We start from the raw sequence: 18967 nt of genomic DNA on the forward strand, positions 1-18967 counted from the left end.
GTGTATGATCTAATCCAAGCAAAATGCCCAGCAACAGACTACAGACTACAGCAAAGTCTGACTTATCTAAGATTGTGAACAACTCGGTTGCAAGTGGAAAGAGTTTGGTAACACGAATTACGAAACGGAGGACGCATGCTATTCTGTAAACAAATTGATGAAGGAAACCCGTTCCTGGTAGAACTTTTGGCTCTTTCCATCTTACAGATATACACGAAAATACTGTACCCTAACTTTTATTCGTCTATTTACCTGCCCATCAATCCATGACCATTATGGCTCTATTACCTTTTTCATTTTGGAGACGTAGAAATGTTGCACCCATAAGTCAGTCCCCTTACATAGCATGTAAAGGACAACAGTTTTAAGCGCTGACGAGAGCACGCTCGACTTGATTGCGACGTTGCTTTTTGTAACGCAAAACGGCAAAACGCTCAAAGTCTCCAAGTTGGCTACGAGTCTTCACAGTCTGCAACTTCTTAGCCCAGGCAGTAGCAGTCCACTTATCTGAAATGTTTTGCGCTTGCCACTTCTTGGCAACAATTCCAGTAGTAGCACCACGGGGAATATCCATGACAATCGATGTGAGGGTAACTTGGCCAAGACGAACGATTTGACGAGGGAACTCTTGACTAGCACAGTCAACGATTACCTGTGCATAAATATTAGCATGCATTCCCTTTTCGATTTATGTCTTCAACTTACCCTTTTGTTGTCAACGATGTCGATAATGGCAGCTACCGTACCCTTTTGAGGTCCATTTTTTAATAAAATGACACGCCCAACTTGAACAAATCTTTCAAAGCCATTCATTTTGTATTTACAAATAGAGTTGTTTGTAAACAGACAAACCTCCAAAGTAACAATGCGCTTGCTACTTGTAACAGTAAAACTTTGTGACTGCTTGGAAAGCAAGCCCGAGCAGCCTTTTGCTATTTGATGGACCGTGATGTACAAGAATACGAGTGAAAACGGAATTGTTATCCTTTCTTTTTTACCTTTTTGTTCTCCCGTTTAATACCACAAATCATCTCACTACTTTTTGTTTACTTAGATACTTCATTCCGGCTCGCTATTCGACTTTGAAAGGAAAGAAAACAAAAAGCCAGTTTGAATTGGGAAGAATGCGTAAAATGAACATTAGAAATAAATATAGAATTCTCTTCCTTGGTTTCCTTTTATAGACTACGGTTTAAACTTTTCTCCTTTTTTACGATATTGTATTAGTAATATAAGTTTAGTATGATATCTATCCAAACAGACAACTTGTGCTGGGCATGAAACGAATGATTGCAAAGGAAGAATATAAGCAAAACGACTTTATTGCTTGTAAACGCATGAAGTAATTTATGCATTACAACCAAGAGTTATAGACACTTTGCTCAGTATAACCTTTAGAATAATTGACCTGAAAGGCGAAAAGTAGACAAAGATATAGCTGAGGGTCGTCAGCTCGTGCAAAGAAGCACAGTTTTTCTTTTTCTTCCGATTTTTTGCCTTTTTAACGGGAATACGATGCGTATTCCTTAAATTTCCAAATTGTCCAAACTCTTGTAAATTATACACTTATTTCTGAAAAGAGGGCTAACTACTTGGACGTAATGAACAAAGAACTGTCATCAGCTTTTCGTTCGCTATGGAGAGTTGGAATGACGGCCGCACTCTCTACCAAATTTCCTGGCCATAGATTCGTCTATCGAGATCTCTTACGAGACGCATGTCGAAAGCATGACCCTTCCTACTTTTCTCAAGAGCGTGTCCTTAATACCGTGATGTTTTTACAAGCAGCATCCTCAAAAGGAACCCTGGAGCATAAACTTATGAAAAACAGATTTCACATCCAAATGTTTCGAAGAAAAGAGGGCAGGCGATTGGTCCACCTCTCTAGTCCCATGGAACGAGAATATTTTGTATCTGTTTACGACACTTACGAAGCTTGTCTCAAAAAAATTGGCCAAATTTACGATATTTACTTACTGTAGACTTTAGCTGGGCAAGAAATGAAAATGATGCTCATTTAGCTTGCTTCGACAGTTTCTCGCAAAAGAAAGAACGACCATATAATCATTTACTAAACCCTCTAATTCAACATTCAGCAAGAAAAGAATACATATTAAAATGCCCGCTTCTACGTATACTGTACAAAGAAAACCTGCCAAGCAGGGATGTGGTCGTATTGTCCAGAAACCACAAATCCAATGTCTTTTGAAGAAGAGGCCTGTGAAATCAACTTAAGTTTCTATCCGAACAAACGGGGATTGGTAAAATATAGCCTTTACGGGCTCAGCATCGCGGTAAAGAGAATGCCTTTCAATGTACTGGATAACAGAGTTTGGAAGAAGGTAACGGATAGACATTCCTCTCCGAATAAATAATCGAACCTTCGTGGAAGATATATCATTATAAATTAACTGTTTGATAACCAATACGTTTCCACGGTAAGCAAACAAAAGATCATGAGCAAGTAAAAAGGCCCAAACATCACTGCCGGTTCGTTCAACAATAACACAACCAAAGTTTCCAAGTATGTGATGCAAATCTGATTCCGACCAAACACCGGGCTCTCCCATACTAGCAATCAAATCACCACCAGCCAAAAGCATAATCTTACAAGGACGGCGGGTTCCATCGGACAAACGAATACCTCCTCGCTTCTTGTTGATTTCTTCGTCAAAATGGTCCAATACTTCTGCAGTTCGAGTATACTTTTTCTGAAGGCTTTCCCATGCATCGACCATCAACCAGCTGGAAGTACGCTCGCAAGCCAATTCGCACATACGGACTCGATGATAAGAAGGTGCCAAGCCTTCCTTTTTGTAATCATCATTGACAGGAGAGAAATAACCAGCAATTAATTCCATATTTGTTTGTTCATGAATGGTATCCGTTGCCATTTCAAACATACGTAAATGGAGATAGGTGATGGGAGAATACGAACCACATGCAACCAAAACGAGAGGGATCTTGCTTTCATTGATTAAATTTTCGCGGAAACGATGACAAGGGAATGAATAATCATCTAATTGACGAGCCTGGCGGGTGATACCACGAGGAACTTCCTCCAAATCTATGACTTCGCCAAAAGGAGCAACGTCACGGCGATCCTGGTGAATGGAAGGACCACCCGTGCTTTGTGGAACCCAAGCACGAGTTACGCTAGGACGACGCATACGAGCTTCGTGCTGTTGGGCAGCATGATCACCCAGCCAGTCTTCATCAGCGCTGTATTCCCCGGAGCTCTGACTCTGTTGACTCTGCTTAGTCTTCAAATCAGGCTTGTTTTTAGGAGTTGGTGGACGGGTATTTACTGGAGTTTGTTGTGGAGTTTGTTGTGGAGTAGGACCGGGAGTTGGTTTATCGAGCATACTGGTGGTAGATATTTTTGGCACACCATCCTTGATTGACTTTTCCATGATGTAGTAAAAAAGAATCGAAATGGTAAGGCAATAAAAGAAGTCGGAAAAAAAATCGAGTAAACTGAATTTGTAAACAAACAAGGTTTACAAAAAAAGACAACAACAAAAAAAGAACAAGAGGAGTAAAGAGAAAAAAAACAGTAACTGTGCTTAATAAGTGGATTGTGGAAGAAACAGACAAGGAAGTAGAACGGTAGAGCTTGTTGTTTAAAAACGGAGATATCAAAAAAGAATGTAAAAACGGCGAGAAGTGTACCGCTTGATAAAGCAAAACAGACTCGAAATTTCGACCGTATCGATGGCGATTACAAATCAGAGAATAGATAAAAGCAAAGTATATGGAAATCGGTTGTAGAGAATGGAGAAAGAAAGATTGAAATAAAAAAGCAAGGAAATTGTTAATCAAATGGAAGACTACGCAAAGCTCCAAACAAAAGCAGGGAATCGGTCGTTCCTACCTAAGACTCCCAGATTGAAAGCTAGCAAGGCTTGTCTTTGCGACTAATATGTAAGCTGAATACACTTTACTTCGACTCACAATTAACTGCAGCTAGTCGTTCAATTCGACTCTTTCAGTATGGAATGAGAGCAATGGTGTTTTGTTTGTGATCGCTCGGACGTTGGAGGTCAAACGCGACACGCTATGAGGAATCTAATAAAAATAAAAGATTCAATTACGCGCCGTTTTTGTTTATATCTTCTTACAATATGACAACGTTGGTCTGTTTAAAAATAAATAAAGGTATGAGGTTAGAAGAAGAGTTGTTTGCTAAAGAAAGGAGGAATGCCGTTTTTTTGTTTCATTAGGACTAATGTTTGATTACAAACTTTACGGTACTAATGATGTGTACTTTTATCATCGGTTTACGTATTTTATTATACTACGCTACAAAATATAATGAACGTTAATAAAGTTGCAGTATATAACCTATATAATAGTATAGGATCATAGGATTATTATTGCTTCACACTTGTATAATACTTAATTCCCTCTACTCGACAAGGAAGGAGGGGTTTTCTCATTATAGTATGCGAAAATGCGATCGTTTAATAGAGAAATGCCTCTTTTAGAAAATATGACACTGCTGAAGTCCTGCTAGGGGAAGTGTAAGCTGTAGAATTAAAACAAACAAATTACTTTCTGTATAATTCTATCGCAAAGAACTTTTACGGATGACCCAGGAGTGAATTTAGTTTCGATTCGATTCAAGTTTGCTTTTGGGTTTTTTCCCAAGCATGGATGGAGGTAATTGACTTTTTCAAATTGGAGAACAGTACGAAAAGCAATATCCTTCTTTAATATAAATTCAAAATTTGCGCAAGCGTTGACGAGAATAGACAGCCTCAAGATTCAGAATCTTCGCAGACTGCTCGTAGGAAAAAGCCCATTAAATAAAAATTCCAAAAATATATAAAAGGATTGAGTTGTATGTATTGTTATTGAATCCATTTTTCAGCACTTCGATCCCTGATTTATGTGAATCAAGGTCCCCCAAAAATCCTATATCAGACGAATAAAGACTTGATAATTCACAGCTCTACGCACAGATTCGTAACAAAATACATTTTTGAAAATTGAGTGTGCTTGAAGTCCCCATGATATTCCCCAGATGCATATTTGCTAGGTTACCAAAGGCAATGAATCAGTATCCACGTCTCAAGTCCATTTTGAATGCCAACACAAAAATGACGAATCCAGTGAAAACAAGAAAGCAATACTTCCTATAGAGATTTTGTACAGGAAAAATCCTGTTGGCACAGTTCAAATCTTGTTTGAAAAACCACTGTCAATATCATGAGTCCTTGTTTATGAGCATGGCACAAGTCAAATAATGGATCAACAGAAGTAAACAATCCGTAAGCCATTCAACTTTTCATCTTTAGGTATGATCAACGAAGGATGGAAATAACAAAGGATATAAATTTTGCGACTGATTTTTCGTTCGAAGCTCTTACGTTCTGGTTTCATATCACCACAGGCCCGACTTTACGATTCCTTTGACAAATCAAAGTGTGAATTACTCAATTTCATAATCAATTCAATCTTCTAACACAGGCTGGAACTGTGCTTTCTCCTGTCCATTTGACGAAAGCGTTCTTCAGTATCTTTGTTGCAAAAATGACTTGACGGGGTCAATTAGACACAATAAGAAATCATTAGCTTCGTCAATAGAAAGAATAAATTGTCCTATATAGAAAAGAATTTATGCTCATAGAAAAGAAACGCATTCTTTTCCATTTGAGACCCAAAGTTCTCTACACAATCTTCCAAGCACAGACTGGCGATACTATGTAGACTATGGATCCCTTAACCATTCATAAATTGTGTAGTTCATTTAGAAGACATTAGAACCTATGGTAACATCCTCACTTTCCGGAAGACAGACGTATCCTTTTTCTTCGTAAAACACCATCCTCATACGTTACAAAAATAAAAAGAAAGCTTGTATTCACCTATATTAGAGTGATAAAACGATTTAAAGTAGAAATGTCCCTTAAAACTCAACCCCATAACTTAGGTGGACGTCCCATCAAGCGTACAAGGTTCTTGTCAATGTATAGAATTTTTTTATTTCTTTTTTTCTGTTTTATTCATTGAAAACCTTGAAAACATTCATAATGTGAAATTCTAGGAGGAACCGCGACTCTGAACTTGAAGAGAACATACACGGTCGTTCTTCTGAAAATACCATAATACTCAACATGGCGGAGGAAATCATGGATGACCTTGAATTTACGACTTCAGAAGATGTGAAAGCAGCTTCTTCTTGTAAGTAGAATAAAATTGACCATTTATCGCTAATACAATTGTCTAGTCGAAGAGATGAATCTCAAAGGTTCGTATAAAACTCGACGATTCCACTTTATAAGAAATAAAGAAATCAGAGTCAGTTTCTTTGGCTTGATATACTAACATTTCATCAGAGGATTTACTACGTGGAATCTATGCTTATGGGTATGAAGTTCCTAGTGCTGTTCAAAGCCGTGCAATTACTCAAATTTGTAAAGGACGAGATGTAATTGCCCAAGCACAATCTGGTACTGGTAAGACGGCTACGTTTACCGTCGGTATTCTTCAGTCTATCGACCTCTCTGTACGAGATACACAAGCTCTAATTCTTTCACCAACTCGAGAATTGGCCGTACAAATTCAAAATGTTGTGCTTGCTTTAGGTGACCATATGAATGTTCAATGTCATGCCTGCATCGGTGGAACTTCCGTAGGCAACGATATAAAAAAATTAGATTACGGTCAACATGTTGTTTCAGGAACTCCTGGTCGCGTGACAGATATGATCCGTAGAAGAAATCTTCGAACACGAAATGTCAAAATGCTAATTCTCGATGAAGCCGACGAGCTCTTGAATCAAGGTTTTAAAGAACAAATCTATGACATTTATCGTTACCTTCCTCCAGGTACTCAGGTTGTCGTAGTAAGTGCTACTTTACCACAGGACGTTTTGGAAATGACAAGCAAATTTACTTCAGATCCTGTTCGCATTCTCGTAAAAAGAGACGAACTTACTCTGGAAGGTTTAAAACAATACTTCATCGCCGTCGAGAAAGAAGAATGGAAATTTGACACCCTTTGTGATTTGTATGACACATTAACAATCACACAGGCTGTCATTTTTTGTAACTCTAGAAGAAAGGTAGATTGGCTTACTGAAAAAATGCGCGAAGCAAACTTCACTGTTGCTAGTATGCATGGTGAAATGCCACAAAAGGAACGGGACACTATTATGCAAGACTTTCGACAAGGAAATAGCCGAGTCTTGTTGTGCACGGATATTTGGGCTCGAGGAATTGATGTACAACAAGTGTCTCTTGTAATTAATTACGACCTTCCAACAAATCGTGAGAATTACATTCATAGAATCGGTCGTAGTGGTAGATTTGGCCGCAAAGGTGTTGCTATTAATTTTGTCACAAACGAAGATGTTCGTATTCTTCGGGATATTGAACAATATTACTCTACGGTTATTGATGAGATGCCTATGAACGTTGGTGACATGGTATAAAAGGTACAATTTAGTTAGGATAAATTCCTTTTCTTAATTACAGGCTATCTTACAAACATGAATATGATAACGGAAGGTATACAGGAGTTCTTATTGTCAAAAATATTTTGTTTTGGAAAAGATTAGAAGTTGATTACCTGTTAGTTTTTTTTTAAACAATAGAAGCATACCAAAATTTTATTAAATAAAGGCTTAATTTATTACTTTTAACCGATGAAACCTGTAATTATTCATTAAATAACGTTATATACTCATATTTTATATTTATGCTTTTAGTTGCTATTTTTATTTTTTTAAGACATAGTCTCATTAACCCAAAAATTAATAATTACAACCACGCCTGCCAGAGCTGATCCATCTGAGCAAGCTGCTTGGGGTTTGTAGCTTGCGATATTAAGTCAATCAGCGTTTGTGTTATTGGCAAATTATCAGGAACGTTCTGGCTTATGACAGTCGCCCTTCGGGACAATAATTCGACATTAAACCTCACCATCTCAAATAATTGCAATCCCTGCGGTAAAGGTTTCTTTTGCTGCTTATGCCACCACAAAACTTCATCACGGATATATAGACTGAGATATTGCCTTATGTCAGCGTCCGAGCTTGAGCAACTCTGAGCAAAGCTTATGAGAACACCAACCAGCAAGCCCTCTATTCCAATATCGCCAATTAAATACTGAACAGGAGGAGTCAAACGGAATGGAACTGCTTCGGGGTTGTTAAACGTAGGCTGGTTCGAAGTCATCAAAGGTAAAAGATCTGCAGAACTTATGCTTCCTGAGCTACGATTAATAATAATCTTATGAGGAAATCTGCTTCCGACATTAAACATGTAGGTAATCATCAAGAAGTAAGCATATTGTACAGTAAAAGCACGTTTAAAGAACCAAAAATCCGAATAATTATTATAGGCTTTACTGAAATAATCATAGTAGATCGTCTCAGGTATAAGGGAATCTTTGATCGTGTCTAAGATTTGCATCCTTAAGGCTAGAGTACGTCGACGGTAAACCTTTTTCTTTTCCTCCAAAGAACTATTCTCTAAGTTCATTTTGTTGCCACGTTTTAATTGAATAAGATTTGACTGCAACTTGTCGAAGAAGAAACGAATAGGGTGATCAGATACCATCCCATGTTCTTCACAATACCAATCATTAATTTCCTGCGCTGTTACATTCGCATCGTCATCACTTAAGATACGCATATGAGAAGAAAGTGGAATTGAGATGGGTACGTTGAAGGTGATATTTCGACGTCGGACTTCAATTTTTGTCTCCAGAATCGAATTGATATAACGTAAAAGTTGGTGCATACGTTCTTCACGTCTACTATGGCGAGTGGCAGGGTACTGTAGAGCGAAAGGATATAAAATGCCATCATAACCCCTCATCGTAAGTCGTTTGTAACAAATATTGTGTCCTCTTATGAGATCGACATTGGGAACAAATCTTTCTAACCGGACAAATTCATTATTGTTGTCACGATCCAAAAGATATTGACCGGGAATTTCCACCTCATCAAATTTTTGATGCTGAAATTCACTTAAATAAAGGCTGCACTGTTCCAAATGAAGACACTTAGGGCGTTGGTCTAGAATTTCTACAAACCTCTTCTTCCAAACACGCAACTTATCCACGTAAGCCAGCAATGTCAAATCTTGCTCAACAAAATCTTTCATGAAAGCTTCTCGAATAGATGTAGGTAATACATTTTCTGCAAAACGCTGTATATTAGCTTTTGTCATTGGGAGTTGAGGCGTATTCTTTGTCACAACGCCAAGCCTTGTAATATACTGTAAACCGTCATTCAACAACGCAACAATTAGTCTATAAGCATCTTCGTCAGGAAAAGATTTAAGACGAGATTGAATCTGGTCCACCATAGTTTCCATTGTTAAAGCCAATAATGGATAAGCAGTTTTCAGAATAGCCATTATATCCCCAGTGTTTTGAGATGGTAGACGAGCATTTGAGTGACTATGTTTTCCGTTCATTTCACTGCTCATAAATCCCTCGTTTATAGGAGTTACGCTAGGAGAGCTTGAAAAGGATGTACCCGAATTCACGTCCCTGGCTTTAGTATCTGTTGGTAAACTTTCAGTAGAGCCATTTGAGGTAGAAGCCTTAGCTGCCGCTTCTGCCAATTGCTGTTTATTCGCAAGAGTATAATCCTCAAAAGCGGTACGAAGTTGAAAGTGAAGTGCCTGAGGGTATGTTCTAGCTATTACTATTAATATTGCTCGAGCATGCGGCGCTTCGTTACGTGACAAAGAAGTTAATAACTGAGGAATAAAAGAAACCCAATTCCACGCTGGAATTTCGGATTTAAATGAGGTAACGACAGCAGATATGCCTCCTTGAACGTCAATAGAAAGCAACCAAAGAAGTCGACTGAGGTACTTCTTAGCTTTTGAACTGGGATATAGTGATGCAGCCTGAAGATAGCAACTAACAGCATTACAAGCGTGCCAAGGATCCTGGGGTGATGCACTAAATAGGTTGTCATGATACAAACCCCATTCAGCCCAAGCCTTTCCAAGTGATAAATCAATTTGTACTGCTGTAGCGAAGGCTTGATTTGCCTCATCATATTCTCCTAGGCTACTCTGGAACATTCCTTTCAATGTAAAAAATTCAGCTTTTTGAGGGTTACGAAAGTACATAAGGTTGGTATTGTTTATAACTTCTAAACCCAAATGCATTTCCGAGGGGTACTCATAATGACATTTCGCTTGTTCACGTAATTTCAGAAAAGCCTCTTGTATTTCTATGTTCGGCAGTGTATAGATTTTAGTAAGTTGACCAATGCAAACTTCAGGTAAATGCTGCACTCGAGCAACGTGGGCGAATCGATTTATTATCCATGCCAATTCATGGTACCCTCGGTAAAGATAAGATGCCGAATTGCTGTTCGAAGTGCCATTTGGCGCCTGTTGAAGAGCTGAAGCCAAGGGCAAAAAAACATTGTTAATGGCTTTAAAAACAGTTTTTCTCCAAGAAACTAAATCACTCCAACAATCAATATCATCCCATATATTAGGTAAGCGCTCCCTCCAACTTTGCAAAATAACCTTTATGTCTTGAAGCTTGGTATCTAGGTTTTCAACAGTAGTACTCTCAAGTTGTGTGTAGATATTATAAGCTTCTTGCATTTCTGCAAGCTCCTGGAAATGATGCAATAAAGGTGCATGAGACTGAAAAATGCGCTTGGGTAATTGCTGCCAACGGCGTAAAGAGAACTGCATACCCTCATGAATGATTTTAGAGAATTCATTCGCAGTATCTGTTTTCCGCTCTCCGCTTGTTAGAAAGAGCAGAGCATCCGACGTATGTCGCCTCAGGCTCACTAATGGTGAAAGTGTTTTGACCGGCTTCTCAATTTTATCACGATCAGTGTTCCAATCCAGAACTCGCCAAGCACTTTCTATGTATAATTCATCGCAGCCCTCTTGTTTTGATAAATCCAAAAGGACATCCCACTGATTCAGCTTTTGGGCAGATTTAATCCAATGATCATGCCAAAATCCATTTTCTTGAGGTGAATAGGGTATAGCACCAGCACAAGTATTTATTTGGGCTTGTTCATATACCAATTGTGCTTTTTCCCATTTGTAGCATTGTTCATAAGACGCAGCAATTTCTGTCTGTAGGTAGCGAGAACGTCGTTTCCATAGACCAATATATAAGTCATGCTCATTTAAACCATAATAAATCTCACTTAAAGCGTCTAAACAGGAATTTCTATAAACTAATAACTCGTCGTCCCTAAAACCGGGATTATTGCGAAGTGCGTTTTCTAACAGAAGAATGCATTGATGGTGTAAACCGAAGTTTTTACTTAAAAAAGATAATAACTGCGGCGGTAAAGCAATAAATCTATCAGAAAGCAAAATAGCACTCAAAAACGTTTCCAAAACACTGGGTGTCTTTCCGAGTAACCTTATATGATATTCTTTCGAAAGAATGAAGATCACGGCTTTAGAAGCCAAAGCAACTTGCTCAGAAGAAAAACTGGAAAACGATGCGTTGAATAAATCCTCCCAGAGGGCGCCAGCCGCTTCAGAATCTACAGTCTGCATCTTTGATACTGGAATCATGATGTCTGAAAGCTTGATATTGCTTAGACCATCGGAAATCACTTCATATGTGACGAGCGCAGATTTTATATTATCATCTTCCGAATCACAGTCCGTTTCTAATGGTTCTGAAGGTAAATACGAAGAAAGCATTGGAAAACGCTTAGGCTTTTTAAACAAGATGCAATTTTTATCGAGCTCAAAGCAGTCAATCAGAAAAGAATTCAGTTGGGGTATCCAGTATGTATTTGAAAGTGAGTCCCAGTGATGCACTCCAAGTAGCTTGCAGAATCGTGAACATAGATCCGTAGGAAGGTTCATATTTAAAGTATGTATAAATAAATCGCGAATTTTAGAGTCCGAACTTCTGGTACCCAACAAGTACACCGCATCAAGTCGATAAAGCAGCTCGCTGCCGTCGTATTCCTTCATTTGAAAAACATCGTGAATGAAATAAAGATAGTCTGAAAAGAGGCTTGAATTATTTAGCCTCGTAAATCTGTTTTCAAATGAGACCATTTTTAATAACAACGCAGCTTTCTCCTTTAAAGTAGGGATTGAAGCCTCGAGGTTAACAACCCAATTGCGAACAGCATTGAAAATGGTTGAACATATTTTTTCATTCGTTGATTTTTCAATGATTTGAACCAAGGCACTAAGAAACCACCTTCGCTGATCTTTTAAATCGCTTATGTGTGAACAACCTATTTCAATCATTGACATAAGCACTGAATATGTTTCATCTTTCACAGGATCCTGTTGCATGTTCACAGCTGGCGTTAACATTTCTTGCGTTCCTAAAGAAAGTACATCCTTCGTTACCTTATGAAAAGAACGCATAAAAGCTGCAAGCAAATTAACGGAAGTCTTCTTTCTCGCAAGACAGCAATTTAAACAAGATAAAGCAACATCAAGTTGGGAACCAGCAACTAATTGCCTTTCCGTCCATTCACTAATAGTGCTCCAAATTTCTGAAATTCCTGGTATACTTGTTAAGGAAGGACGAACCATTGGTAACGAAAGAACCGAAGAAACGAAATTACTTAATGATGGCTGAACTATATAGTTTTCATTCTGTAAGGACTGCACCATTAGTAGTTTCAGGTCATTGAAGTTTTCCATGATCCACGTATCATCCGCAGTCTTTATTACTACAGACAATGTCTTTAAGGAATTTGCATACATTATAGAGTTTGACTCGGTTGAATCAAAATGTGCTATGCTTTTTGTGAAAAAGGTAAGCTTCATTCCAAGATTAGACCATTCTTTGGAAGAAAATAGCTGTTCAAGTACACCCGCGGCTTCTTGGCACAAGCCTTCGGTATACAGTTCTGAATACAGACATATAAACCGGAACAAGAAACTTAATATGGCACGTTTTTGATTATTTGTAAAAATTTCTGTTTTCTGTTCAGATCTCTCGGTTTGATCCCAGGAAACTAACATTTTCACAAGATTTAACGATAGTGAACGAATTTCCAGATTTGGATTTGGAATCCCTCCCAACTTATATAGAGAATCTATTATGATAGAGACATAAGCTGATCTATACAAATAAAAATAGGAAACGCGTGTGCTTATAAAGTCAAGAACATTTAGTAGCTGCGATATATTTTGGCTTTGACTTCTTATCATTTGTAAAGGAAGCTCAACCATGTGATTTGACAACTCACTCGATAAAGACATAGACGAAAAAATACATTCAAAGGAAGACTTCACAGTATGCCTGACCTCAACAGGAGGACTCTTAAGTAATGCTTTGTAGACGAGGCCAGGTATAAAATCCGGGACGGAGAATACAGAACTAAAAATAGACAGGGAATAGATCGATAACTGCTTTATAATAAGATCTTCAGAATTTGCTAAAGCGCAGCATAGTGACATTAATTCTTTTTTGAAATCGCCTAAAACCTTATAATCATTCTTTAAAAAAAATAAAATGATCTGTAAGGTTCCCATACTGACTCCATCGTCATAAAAAGTCCCAATTTTAGCGGAAATACCTTTAAAATAAAGTTTGTAAAGTGAATAGAACCACGCTTGACACGATTCGCCATTTGTCTTGTGATGGTGGAAATACTGCAGCAAAACATCATTGAGAAGCGTATTTTTTAGTTGCAATGAGCTATTTGAACTTAGAAAGTTAAACAGAAGACTTCGTAGCTTCACTTCAAAATTTTCAGTAAGGCTGTTTTGAAGATGCTTTGTCAATGTGATCATGAGAGTATTGGATAAATAATATTCAATACTCTGAAAAGCCGCTAGTAGATCCAAACCAGAATCAAATTCTTTTATACAATGGTCGTATATTTTCAGCAAGAACTCACATAATTGAATTAAAACTCTTTCCCAAGATGTAATAAAAGTGATAGTTCCTCCATTATTAATTAAGTCACCAATTATTTCGACAGCGTTTGTGAGCGCTTTAAAGAATGAATTTTTTTCTTTGAAGAACGAAGGGTCTCTTTTGAATATTTCGCAAGAAACTTCCAATGCGAAAGAATATCTCGTATTGTTGGACGTAGGCACTTCCGTAGTTAAAATCGAGCGAAAGACGCTCCAATTTTCCTTCACTACAAGTATTAAATCTTCAGATTCCTTTGATCGAAGTAGCTCAATCAAAAAATTGTTACAAACGGAATCATCAATCCTGGCATAGAAAAATTCCCAGGCATCACGTGGATAGCGATTAATGTACTTCAATAATGGGATACCGAAGTAATTAGGGCAAGTACGATTGAGCTTCATTTCGATGTCTAATACGCATTTCAATAAGTCTTGCATGAATTGGTTTGCGTTGCTGGGAAGTAGGTGAAAGATATTAATGAGAGCCTGGATAATCCTCATCTCAGTTTGAGAAGCTAAAGGCATCTTCGATATCTCACGTAAATTTACTGTGTCACGAAGAGCAATCAAATGATCCAAAAGTTTCCTTCCAATCTCCACCTTGAAATAGTTTGTCAGAAGAGAAAGTAATCTAGCAAGCCCTTCCAAACCAGCAACGGTGAGCCGCTTGTGATCAGATATATTAAACAGTATCGGACGCAATCCAGTCTGTAACAACTCCTTTGGGAGCTTCTGGTCATCCTTTAGAGCGTATTGCAACCCAGTAAATGCTGCTTCTATAACTTCATTAGATTTAACGTAGAGTGACTTGAAGAACACAGAAATAATTTTCCCCCTTAAGTGAACATGCTGGCCTTGAGTCAAATCAATTTTATTGATAATAGAAATTAGAAGGTTGATGCAAACAACCCTTAATCTCACAAGGAATGCTGCATTTTTAAAATGTGAGGCTTTGTTGTGACCTATTAAGGCATCGTCATCTGCACCCGCAAGAGCAATAGTTTCGTGAATTATTCGCATTACTTCTTCATTCAAAGATATCAAATGACCTTCCAACCCTATGAAATAATAAACGGCATCTATATGTCCAATTTGTATGTGAAACGGAAGAGCCCGTAATGGCTTGGCAAAAATCGGACCCAAAAGCCTTTCCTTATATTGAGAAACAAGCTCCGAAATGGGGACCGTAGACAGAGAGGAAAGAAGGGACAGCAATTCTCGAGTTGAATTGCGTACTACCGAGTTGTGATTGGAAAGTTCCAATACTAAATGGCCTAGAACCCCAGGAGCAATTTTAGTATCCTTAGTGGTGTAGATTTTCTCAAACAAACATTTCAAAACATCCATAACTGTCGTTTTACATATAGAAGGTACTTCGGGAGTAGTATCCTTAAGGGTGAAAAACAATGCAGTTAAAATATCAGCTTGTCTGTCAAATAACCATAAAGACGAACATTTTTGTTCTATTAGATACTTAAGACCAAGGCAACCGCCAAACTTATGATGCCACTGACAGTCATAGCAATTATGTCTAAAATCAGAAAGCAAAACCTCAAAAATGGGTAAAATATAAGCATGCTGGGAACCAGAAAAAAGCGACGAAGCAAATTCAAACATGAAGTTCAAAACATGACTAACTGAATTTCTTATCCTCTCATCATCTTCGCACATTACTTTCGCTAAGCAATGGGAAAAATAATGAGAGCTTAGGATGGGCTCTTTGCGAGAATATCGAGGTAATTCACCATTGCCGTCTTTGCATAAATCAACAGCGTACAGTAAATCATACACAAGAATGTTAGCGGCGAGTGCTTTCAAACTTTGCAATGCACTCTCACTTAAGCCTTCAACTGAGGTAGCTATAAATAAACCATAAGTAGCACGGAATAGTACGGCATTTTCAACTGAGTCATCATCGATTTTACAGATAAAATCACGACCCGTTCCTCGATTAGTAGCGAACGAATAGGGTCTTTTGAAGTCAACATTTGATTGTAACAACTGCTGAGCACTGGCTCTAATGCGAGAGCCTATATTATCTATATCACTTGTCTGCTGAAAAAAAATCTTCGTGATTGTTCTCAAATAATAAAAAGATTGACGTTTGATTTCGACATCTAAATTTTGTCTAGTTAAGATGTTTACTGCGGGATTCACATAATTCAAAATATGTAAAAGCTGTGTCCGGTCGGTTCCTTTGATATCCACAAGCGTAGTAAAATCCTTGAAGAAAGAAGAAGTTACGTTCATTCTTTGGATTTTGTTTAGAAGTTTACGGTTTCTCCCACCTAATTTGCCGAGAATTCTAAGGGCATTGTGACTATATTGATGGCCGTATGGTAAAGGCTGAAGATGGCCCCATAAAGCATCCATAAGTTCATCAATAACAGGCGCCATAATTGGATCCAAGAAATCCGGAGTTAAATTGTCAAGAAAAAGTTCGAAAGTTCTTAAACCTTGGTTTACCAGTTCTTGACCGCTTTTCAAAGAGTTAACCAACGGTTTCATTAAGTAGCTCAAGTATGGTAAAAGAAGACTGAGACGGACAGGAACAGTCAAACAAAGTTCCGTAAATAAATCCCTTTCCTTCTGAGATTTGGCGGAAGCCAATAAGGAGTTGAAAGCTTCCAACAAGGCATGCAAGAGGGGCATAATCTCCTTGTATAAGCTATCAAAACGACCACCACCAATACCTCTGAATAGAGCACGTAGAAGCAGGTAGTAGTTTAAAGAATTTTTAGAATTCGGTGCAAATTTCATGCATTTGATAACTATTTCAGAAACATAAGGTCGTAAAACGGGCTCGTTTTTTGGAGCAAACAAAGAAACAGTAACGAAGGATAATCGAAAAAGCCTCAGCATAACAGAACCATGTCTTTCGTCGGAAGAACCTAGTTCGTCCAACTTTGAAAGTAGAAAGCGAAGTAAAACGTTAAGGAACCTTGGGGATGTGCTTTCGTTAGAAAGAAGAAACTGCGGAATATGGAATAAAGTAAGGTTTAATTTTAGCTGCTCGAAAAACATAGGTAAATTTGATTCAAAAATTTCAATGAATAAAGGGGGCTCAAGATGAATAAATATTGTTGCAAATACTTCCAAACAGTCTTTCTCGTCTTTATTTTTTGGAAGTGTGGATGTTAACGGTTTATCGAGATTGTCTTCGTTTCCAGCATAATACATTTCCCAGTAAACTTCGTCGGGTCGAAAAAAAGAAAGACCCTTTGCAACCTCGACAAAAAGCTTCTTAAATATATGAGTCTCTTGGATAGTAGTTAACTTCTCGATGCTATTAAGGTGTAAATTTGAAGCCTCGAAGCTGCGAGCCTTGCACATTCGCAACCCATACATCAATGCACGTAACCCAAGCATTAGATTCTTAAACAGGAAAGAGCCATCCTTCTCCATTGAGATAATGGAGGGCAACTGCTCTTCCATGTGAAATTTTGCCGAGCCGTCTTCTCGTCGCACAGCCTTTTCGTTTTGTTGATGAAACCTGCCTTGTAGCTTATAATTAAGTTCATGGAATTTTGCTATAAAGGCATCAAAAATAAAGAAAAGAAGTGAGATTGAGTCAGCTGGATTGGGAAGGCTTATAATGCGATCAATCATATTCAAAACAAGTCGAGCTCCCATAGTTTGTAAGCCTATACTTAAACTGGGATCATGTAAATTATGCGAATAAATAGTGATCGCTTTTCGAATTTGCTCACTACTGACTTCGTTGCGAATATGATGAAGCAAGTCGGCTAAAGTGCTATAAGCAAGCGGTCGTAATAATTCTCTTGCAGCAACACCTTTTCCAAGCAGTATATTGGGTTCAAGCAAGGAATCCAAAACTGTAATAAATAATCTACGTAAATTTGTTGAAAGTATATGCCGACTAGCGACCAGTAACTCTTTTCGAGCAAAGCACATGTCATGCGGACATCTCCGCAGAAGCGTGACGACAATTAATGGAATCACCTCCTTGTTGGTAAACGTCTCTGGGAAGGTTCTCAATATGTAAGCGACAAATGAAAGCGTTTTCACCTGAGCCATGAAAACGGACCTATATGTGCTCTTATTTTTGACAGCTCTAAAAAAATCAAAGCTAGTATCCTCATTTACCCTAGCCGACAAGTCATCTGGAATTGGCACGTCAATTTGAAGTATATCCAGAAGAAAAGGAAGGAGCAACTGTACATTTGAGGTAGCAGATTGTCGGAGGACTTGAAGGATGAGCACGATTACAACGGGGCATTCAATAAACACACGAAAGCTCTGAAGAGCTGGCTGAAGATTCCGCTCTCCTGCAGACTGATGATTCATTAGTTGGTGTAAATCAAGTGTCTCTTTGTACAGGTAGCTGCCTGGTGCGGAAGTAAACAAGAGAGAATGTTCGTCAACGGCAGAAGACATAATACTACTTTTGGGAAAGCAAAAAGGGATTGTGGATGGGAGTTTACGGACTAATGAAACAACCAAATCAAAAAAGCTTTGAGCGCAACCATGGATAGAGCCTTTAAAAGACTTGAAAACATCCATGATAATCTTTAGGCAAAAAATCGCTATTTCATCATTTTCTGACCGTATAAACCAAATCAATCGAGTAACACAAAGTTCAGCATATGGTTGAAATTCGTCTTCATGGGCGCATTGCTGCAATATGCTCAGAACATTTCGCTTTAGCTCATTTTCAATGGATTCCGAATCAAAAGAAACCTCAAAGGAATGTGCAAAATCTAATAAAAATGGTATCCATGATGGGTATATCGTGTTTAAATTCTGAGCACTGGAGAAAGGAAACTCTTTATTGAAAGAAGCAAGGATCTCATTTTTCTTGCTTATATCTTTAGATATGTTAGCATTTCTTCTTTACAGTCATCTCACGCAACAATTCCACCCTAGCACACATGAGTATGATACATACCAAGGTTGTCATTTTTCAGTGACTCAAATGAGTCTTCCAGAGTATTCCTTAAATCTTCCCCCATAATTAAGTCTGTCCCATAAGGCGTATTTAAGTCTTTATAAATCGCTTATGAACAGAATATGTGACAATAACTCTGAGAACAGGGTTTAAAATCGACTCTGTAAACTAATGTCGTTCATGCTGTCTCAGGTCTGGT

At 38.1% G+C, this 18967-nt stretch overlaps 5 protein-coding genes across 5 annotated transcripts; 2 read left to right on the forward strand and 3 right to left on the reverse strand.

Annotated features, from left to right (window-relative positions):
* Nucleotides 1–364: 364 nt before the first annotated feature.
* Nucleotides 365–813, reverse strand: SOMG_03397 (60S ribosomal protein L14; the record flags this gene model as incomplete). The annotated part of the gene is made up of 2 exons (XM_056182187.1): nucleotides 365–652; nucleotides 706–813. The coding sequence occupies 2 exons, from the start codon at nucleotides 811–813 to the stop codon at nucleotides 365–367; spliced, it is 396 nt and encodes a 131-aa protein (XP_056038285.1).
* A 788-nt stretch (nucleotides 814–1601) lies between these two features.
* SOMG_03398 (mitochondrial LYR family protein) lies at nucleotides 1602–1982 on the forward strand (the record flags this gene model as incomplete). The annotated part of the gene is made up of 1 exon (XM_056182188.1): nucleotides 1602–1982. One exon carries the CDS (start codon nucleotides 1602–1604, stop codon nucleotides 1980–1982), a length of 381 nt encoding a protein of 126 aa, XP_056038286.1.
* Nucleotides 1983–2231: 249 nt separating this feature from the next.
* Nucleotides 2232–3413, reverse strand: SOMG_03399 (nicotinamide mononucleotide (NMN) adenylyltransferase; the record flags this gene model as incomplete). Its single annotated transcript, XM_056182189.1, has 1 exon — nucleotides 2232–3413. One exon carries the CDS (start codon nucleotides 3411–3413, stop codon nucleotides 2232–2234), a length of 1182 nt encoding a protein of 393 aa, XP_056038287.1.
* A 2491-nt stretch (nucleotides 3414–5904) lies between these two features.
* On the forward strand, nucleotides 5905–7438 carry fal1 (exon junction complex subunit, ATP-dependent RNA helicase, Fal1-like; the record flags this gene model as incomplete). Its single annotated transcript, XM_056182190.1, has 4 exons — nucleotides 5905–5960; nucleotides 6050–6186; nucleotides 6233–6253; nucleotides 6342–7438. The coding sequence occupies 4 exons, from the start codon at nucleotides 5905–5907 to the stop codon at nucleotides 7436–7438; spliced, it is 1311 nt and encodes a 436-aa protein (XP_056038824.1).
* A 328-nt stretch (nucleotides 7439–7766) lies between these two features.
* Nucleotides 7767–18832, reverse strand: tra2 (NuA4 complex phosphatidylinositol pseudokinase complex subunit Tra2; the record flags this gene model as incomplete). Its single annotated transcript, XM_056182191.1, has 2 exons — nucleotides 7767–18688; nucleotides 18769–18832. 2 exons carry the CDS (start codon nucleotides 18830–18832, stop codon nucleotides 7767–7769), a joined length of 10986 nt encoding a protein of 3661 aa, XP_056038579.1.
* Nucleotides 18833–18967: the final 135 nt, after the last annotated feature.

Source organism: Schizosaccharomyces osmophilus, chromosome 2 (assembly GCF_027921745.1).
Source record: "Schizosaccharomyces osmophilus chromosome 2, complete sequence".
NCBI classification, from domain to species: Eukaryota; Fungi; Ascomycota; class Schizosaccharomycetes; order Schizosaccharomycetales; family Schizosaccharomycetaceae; genus Schizosaccharomyces; species Schizosaccharomyces osmophilus.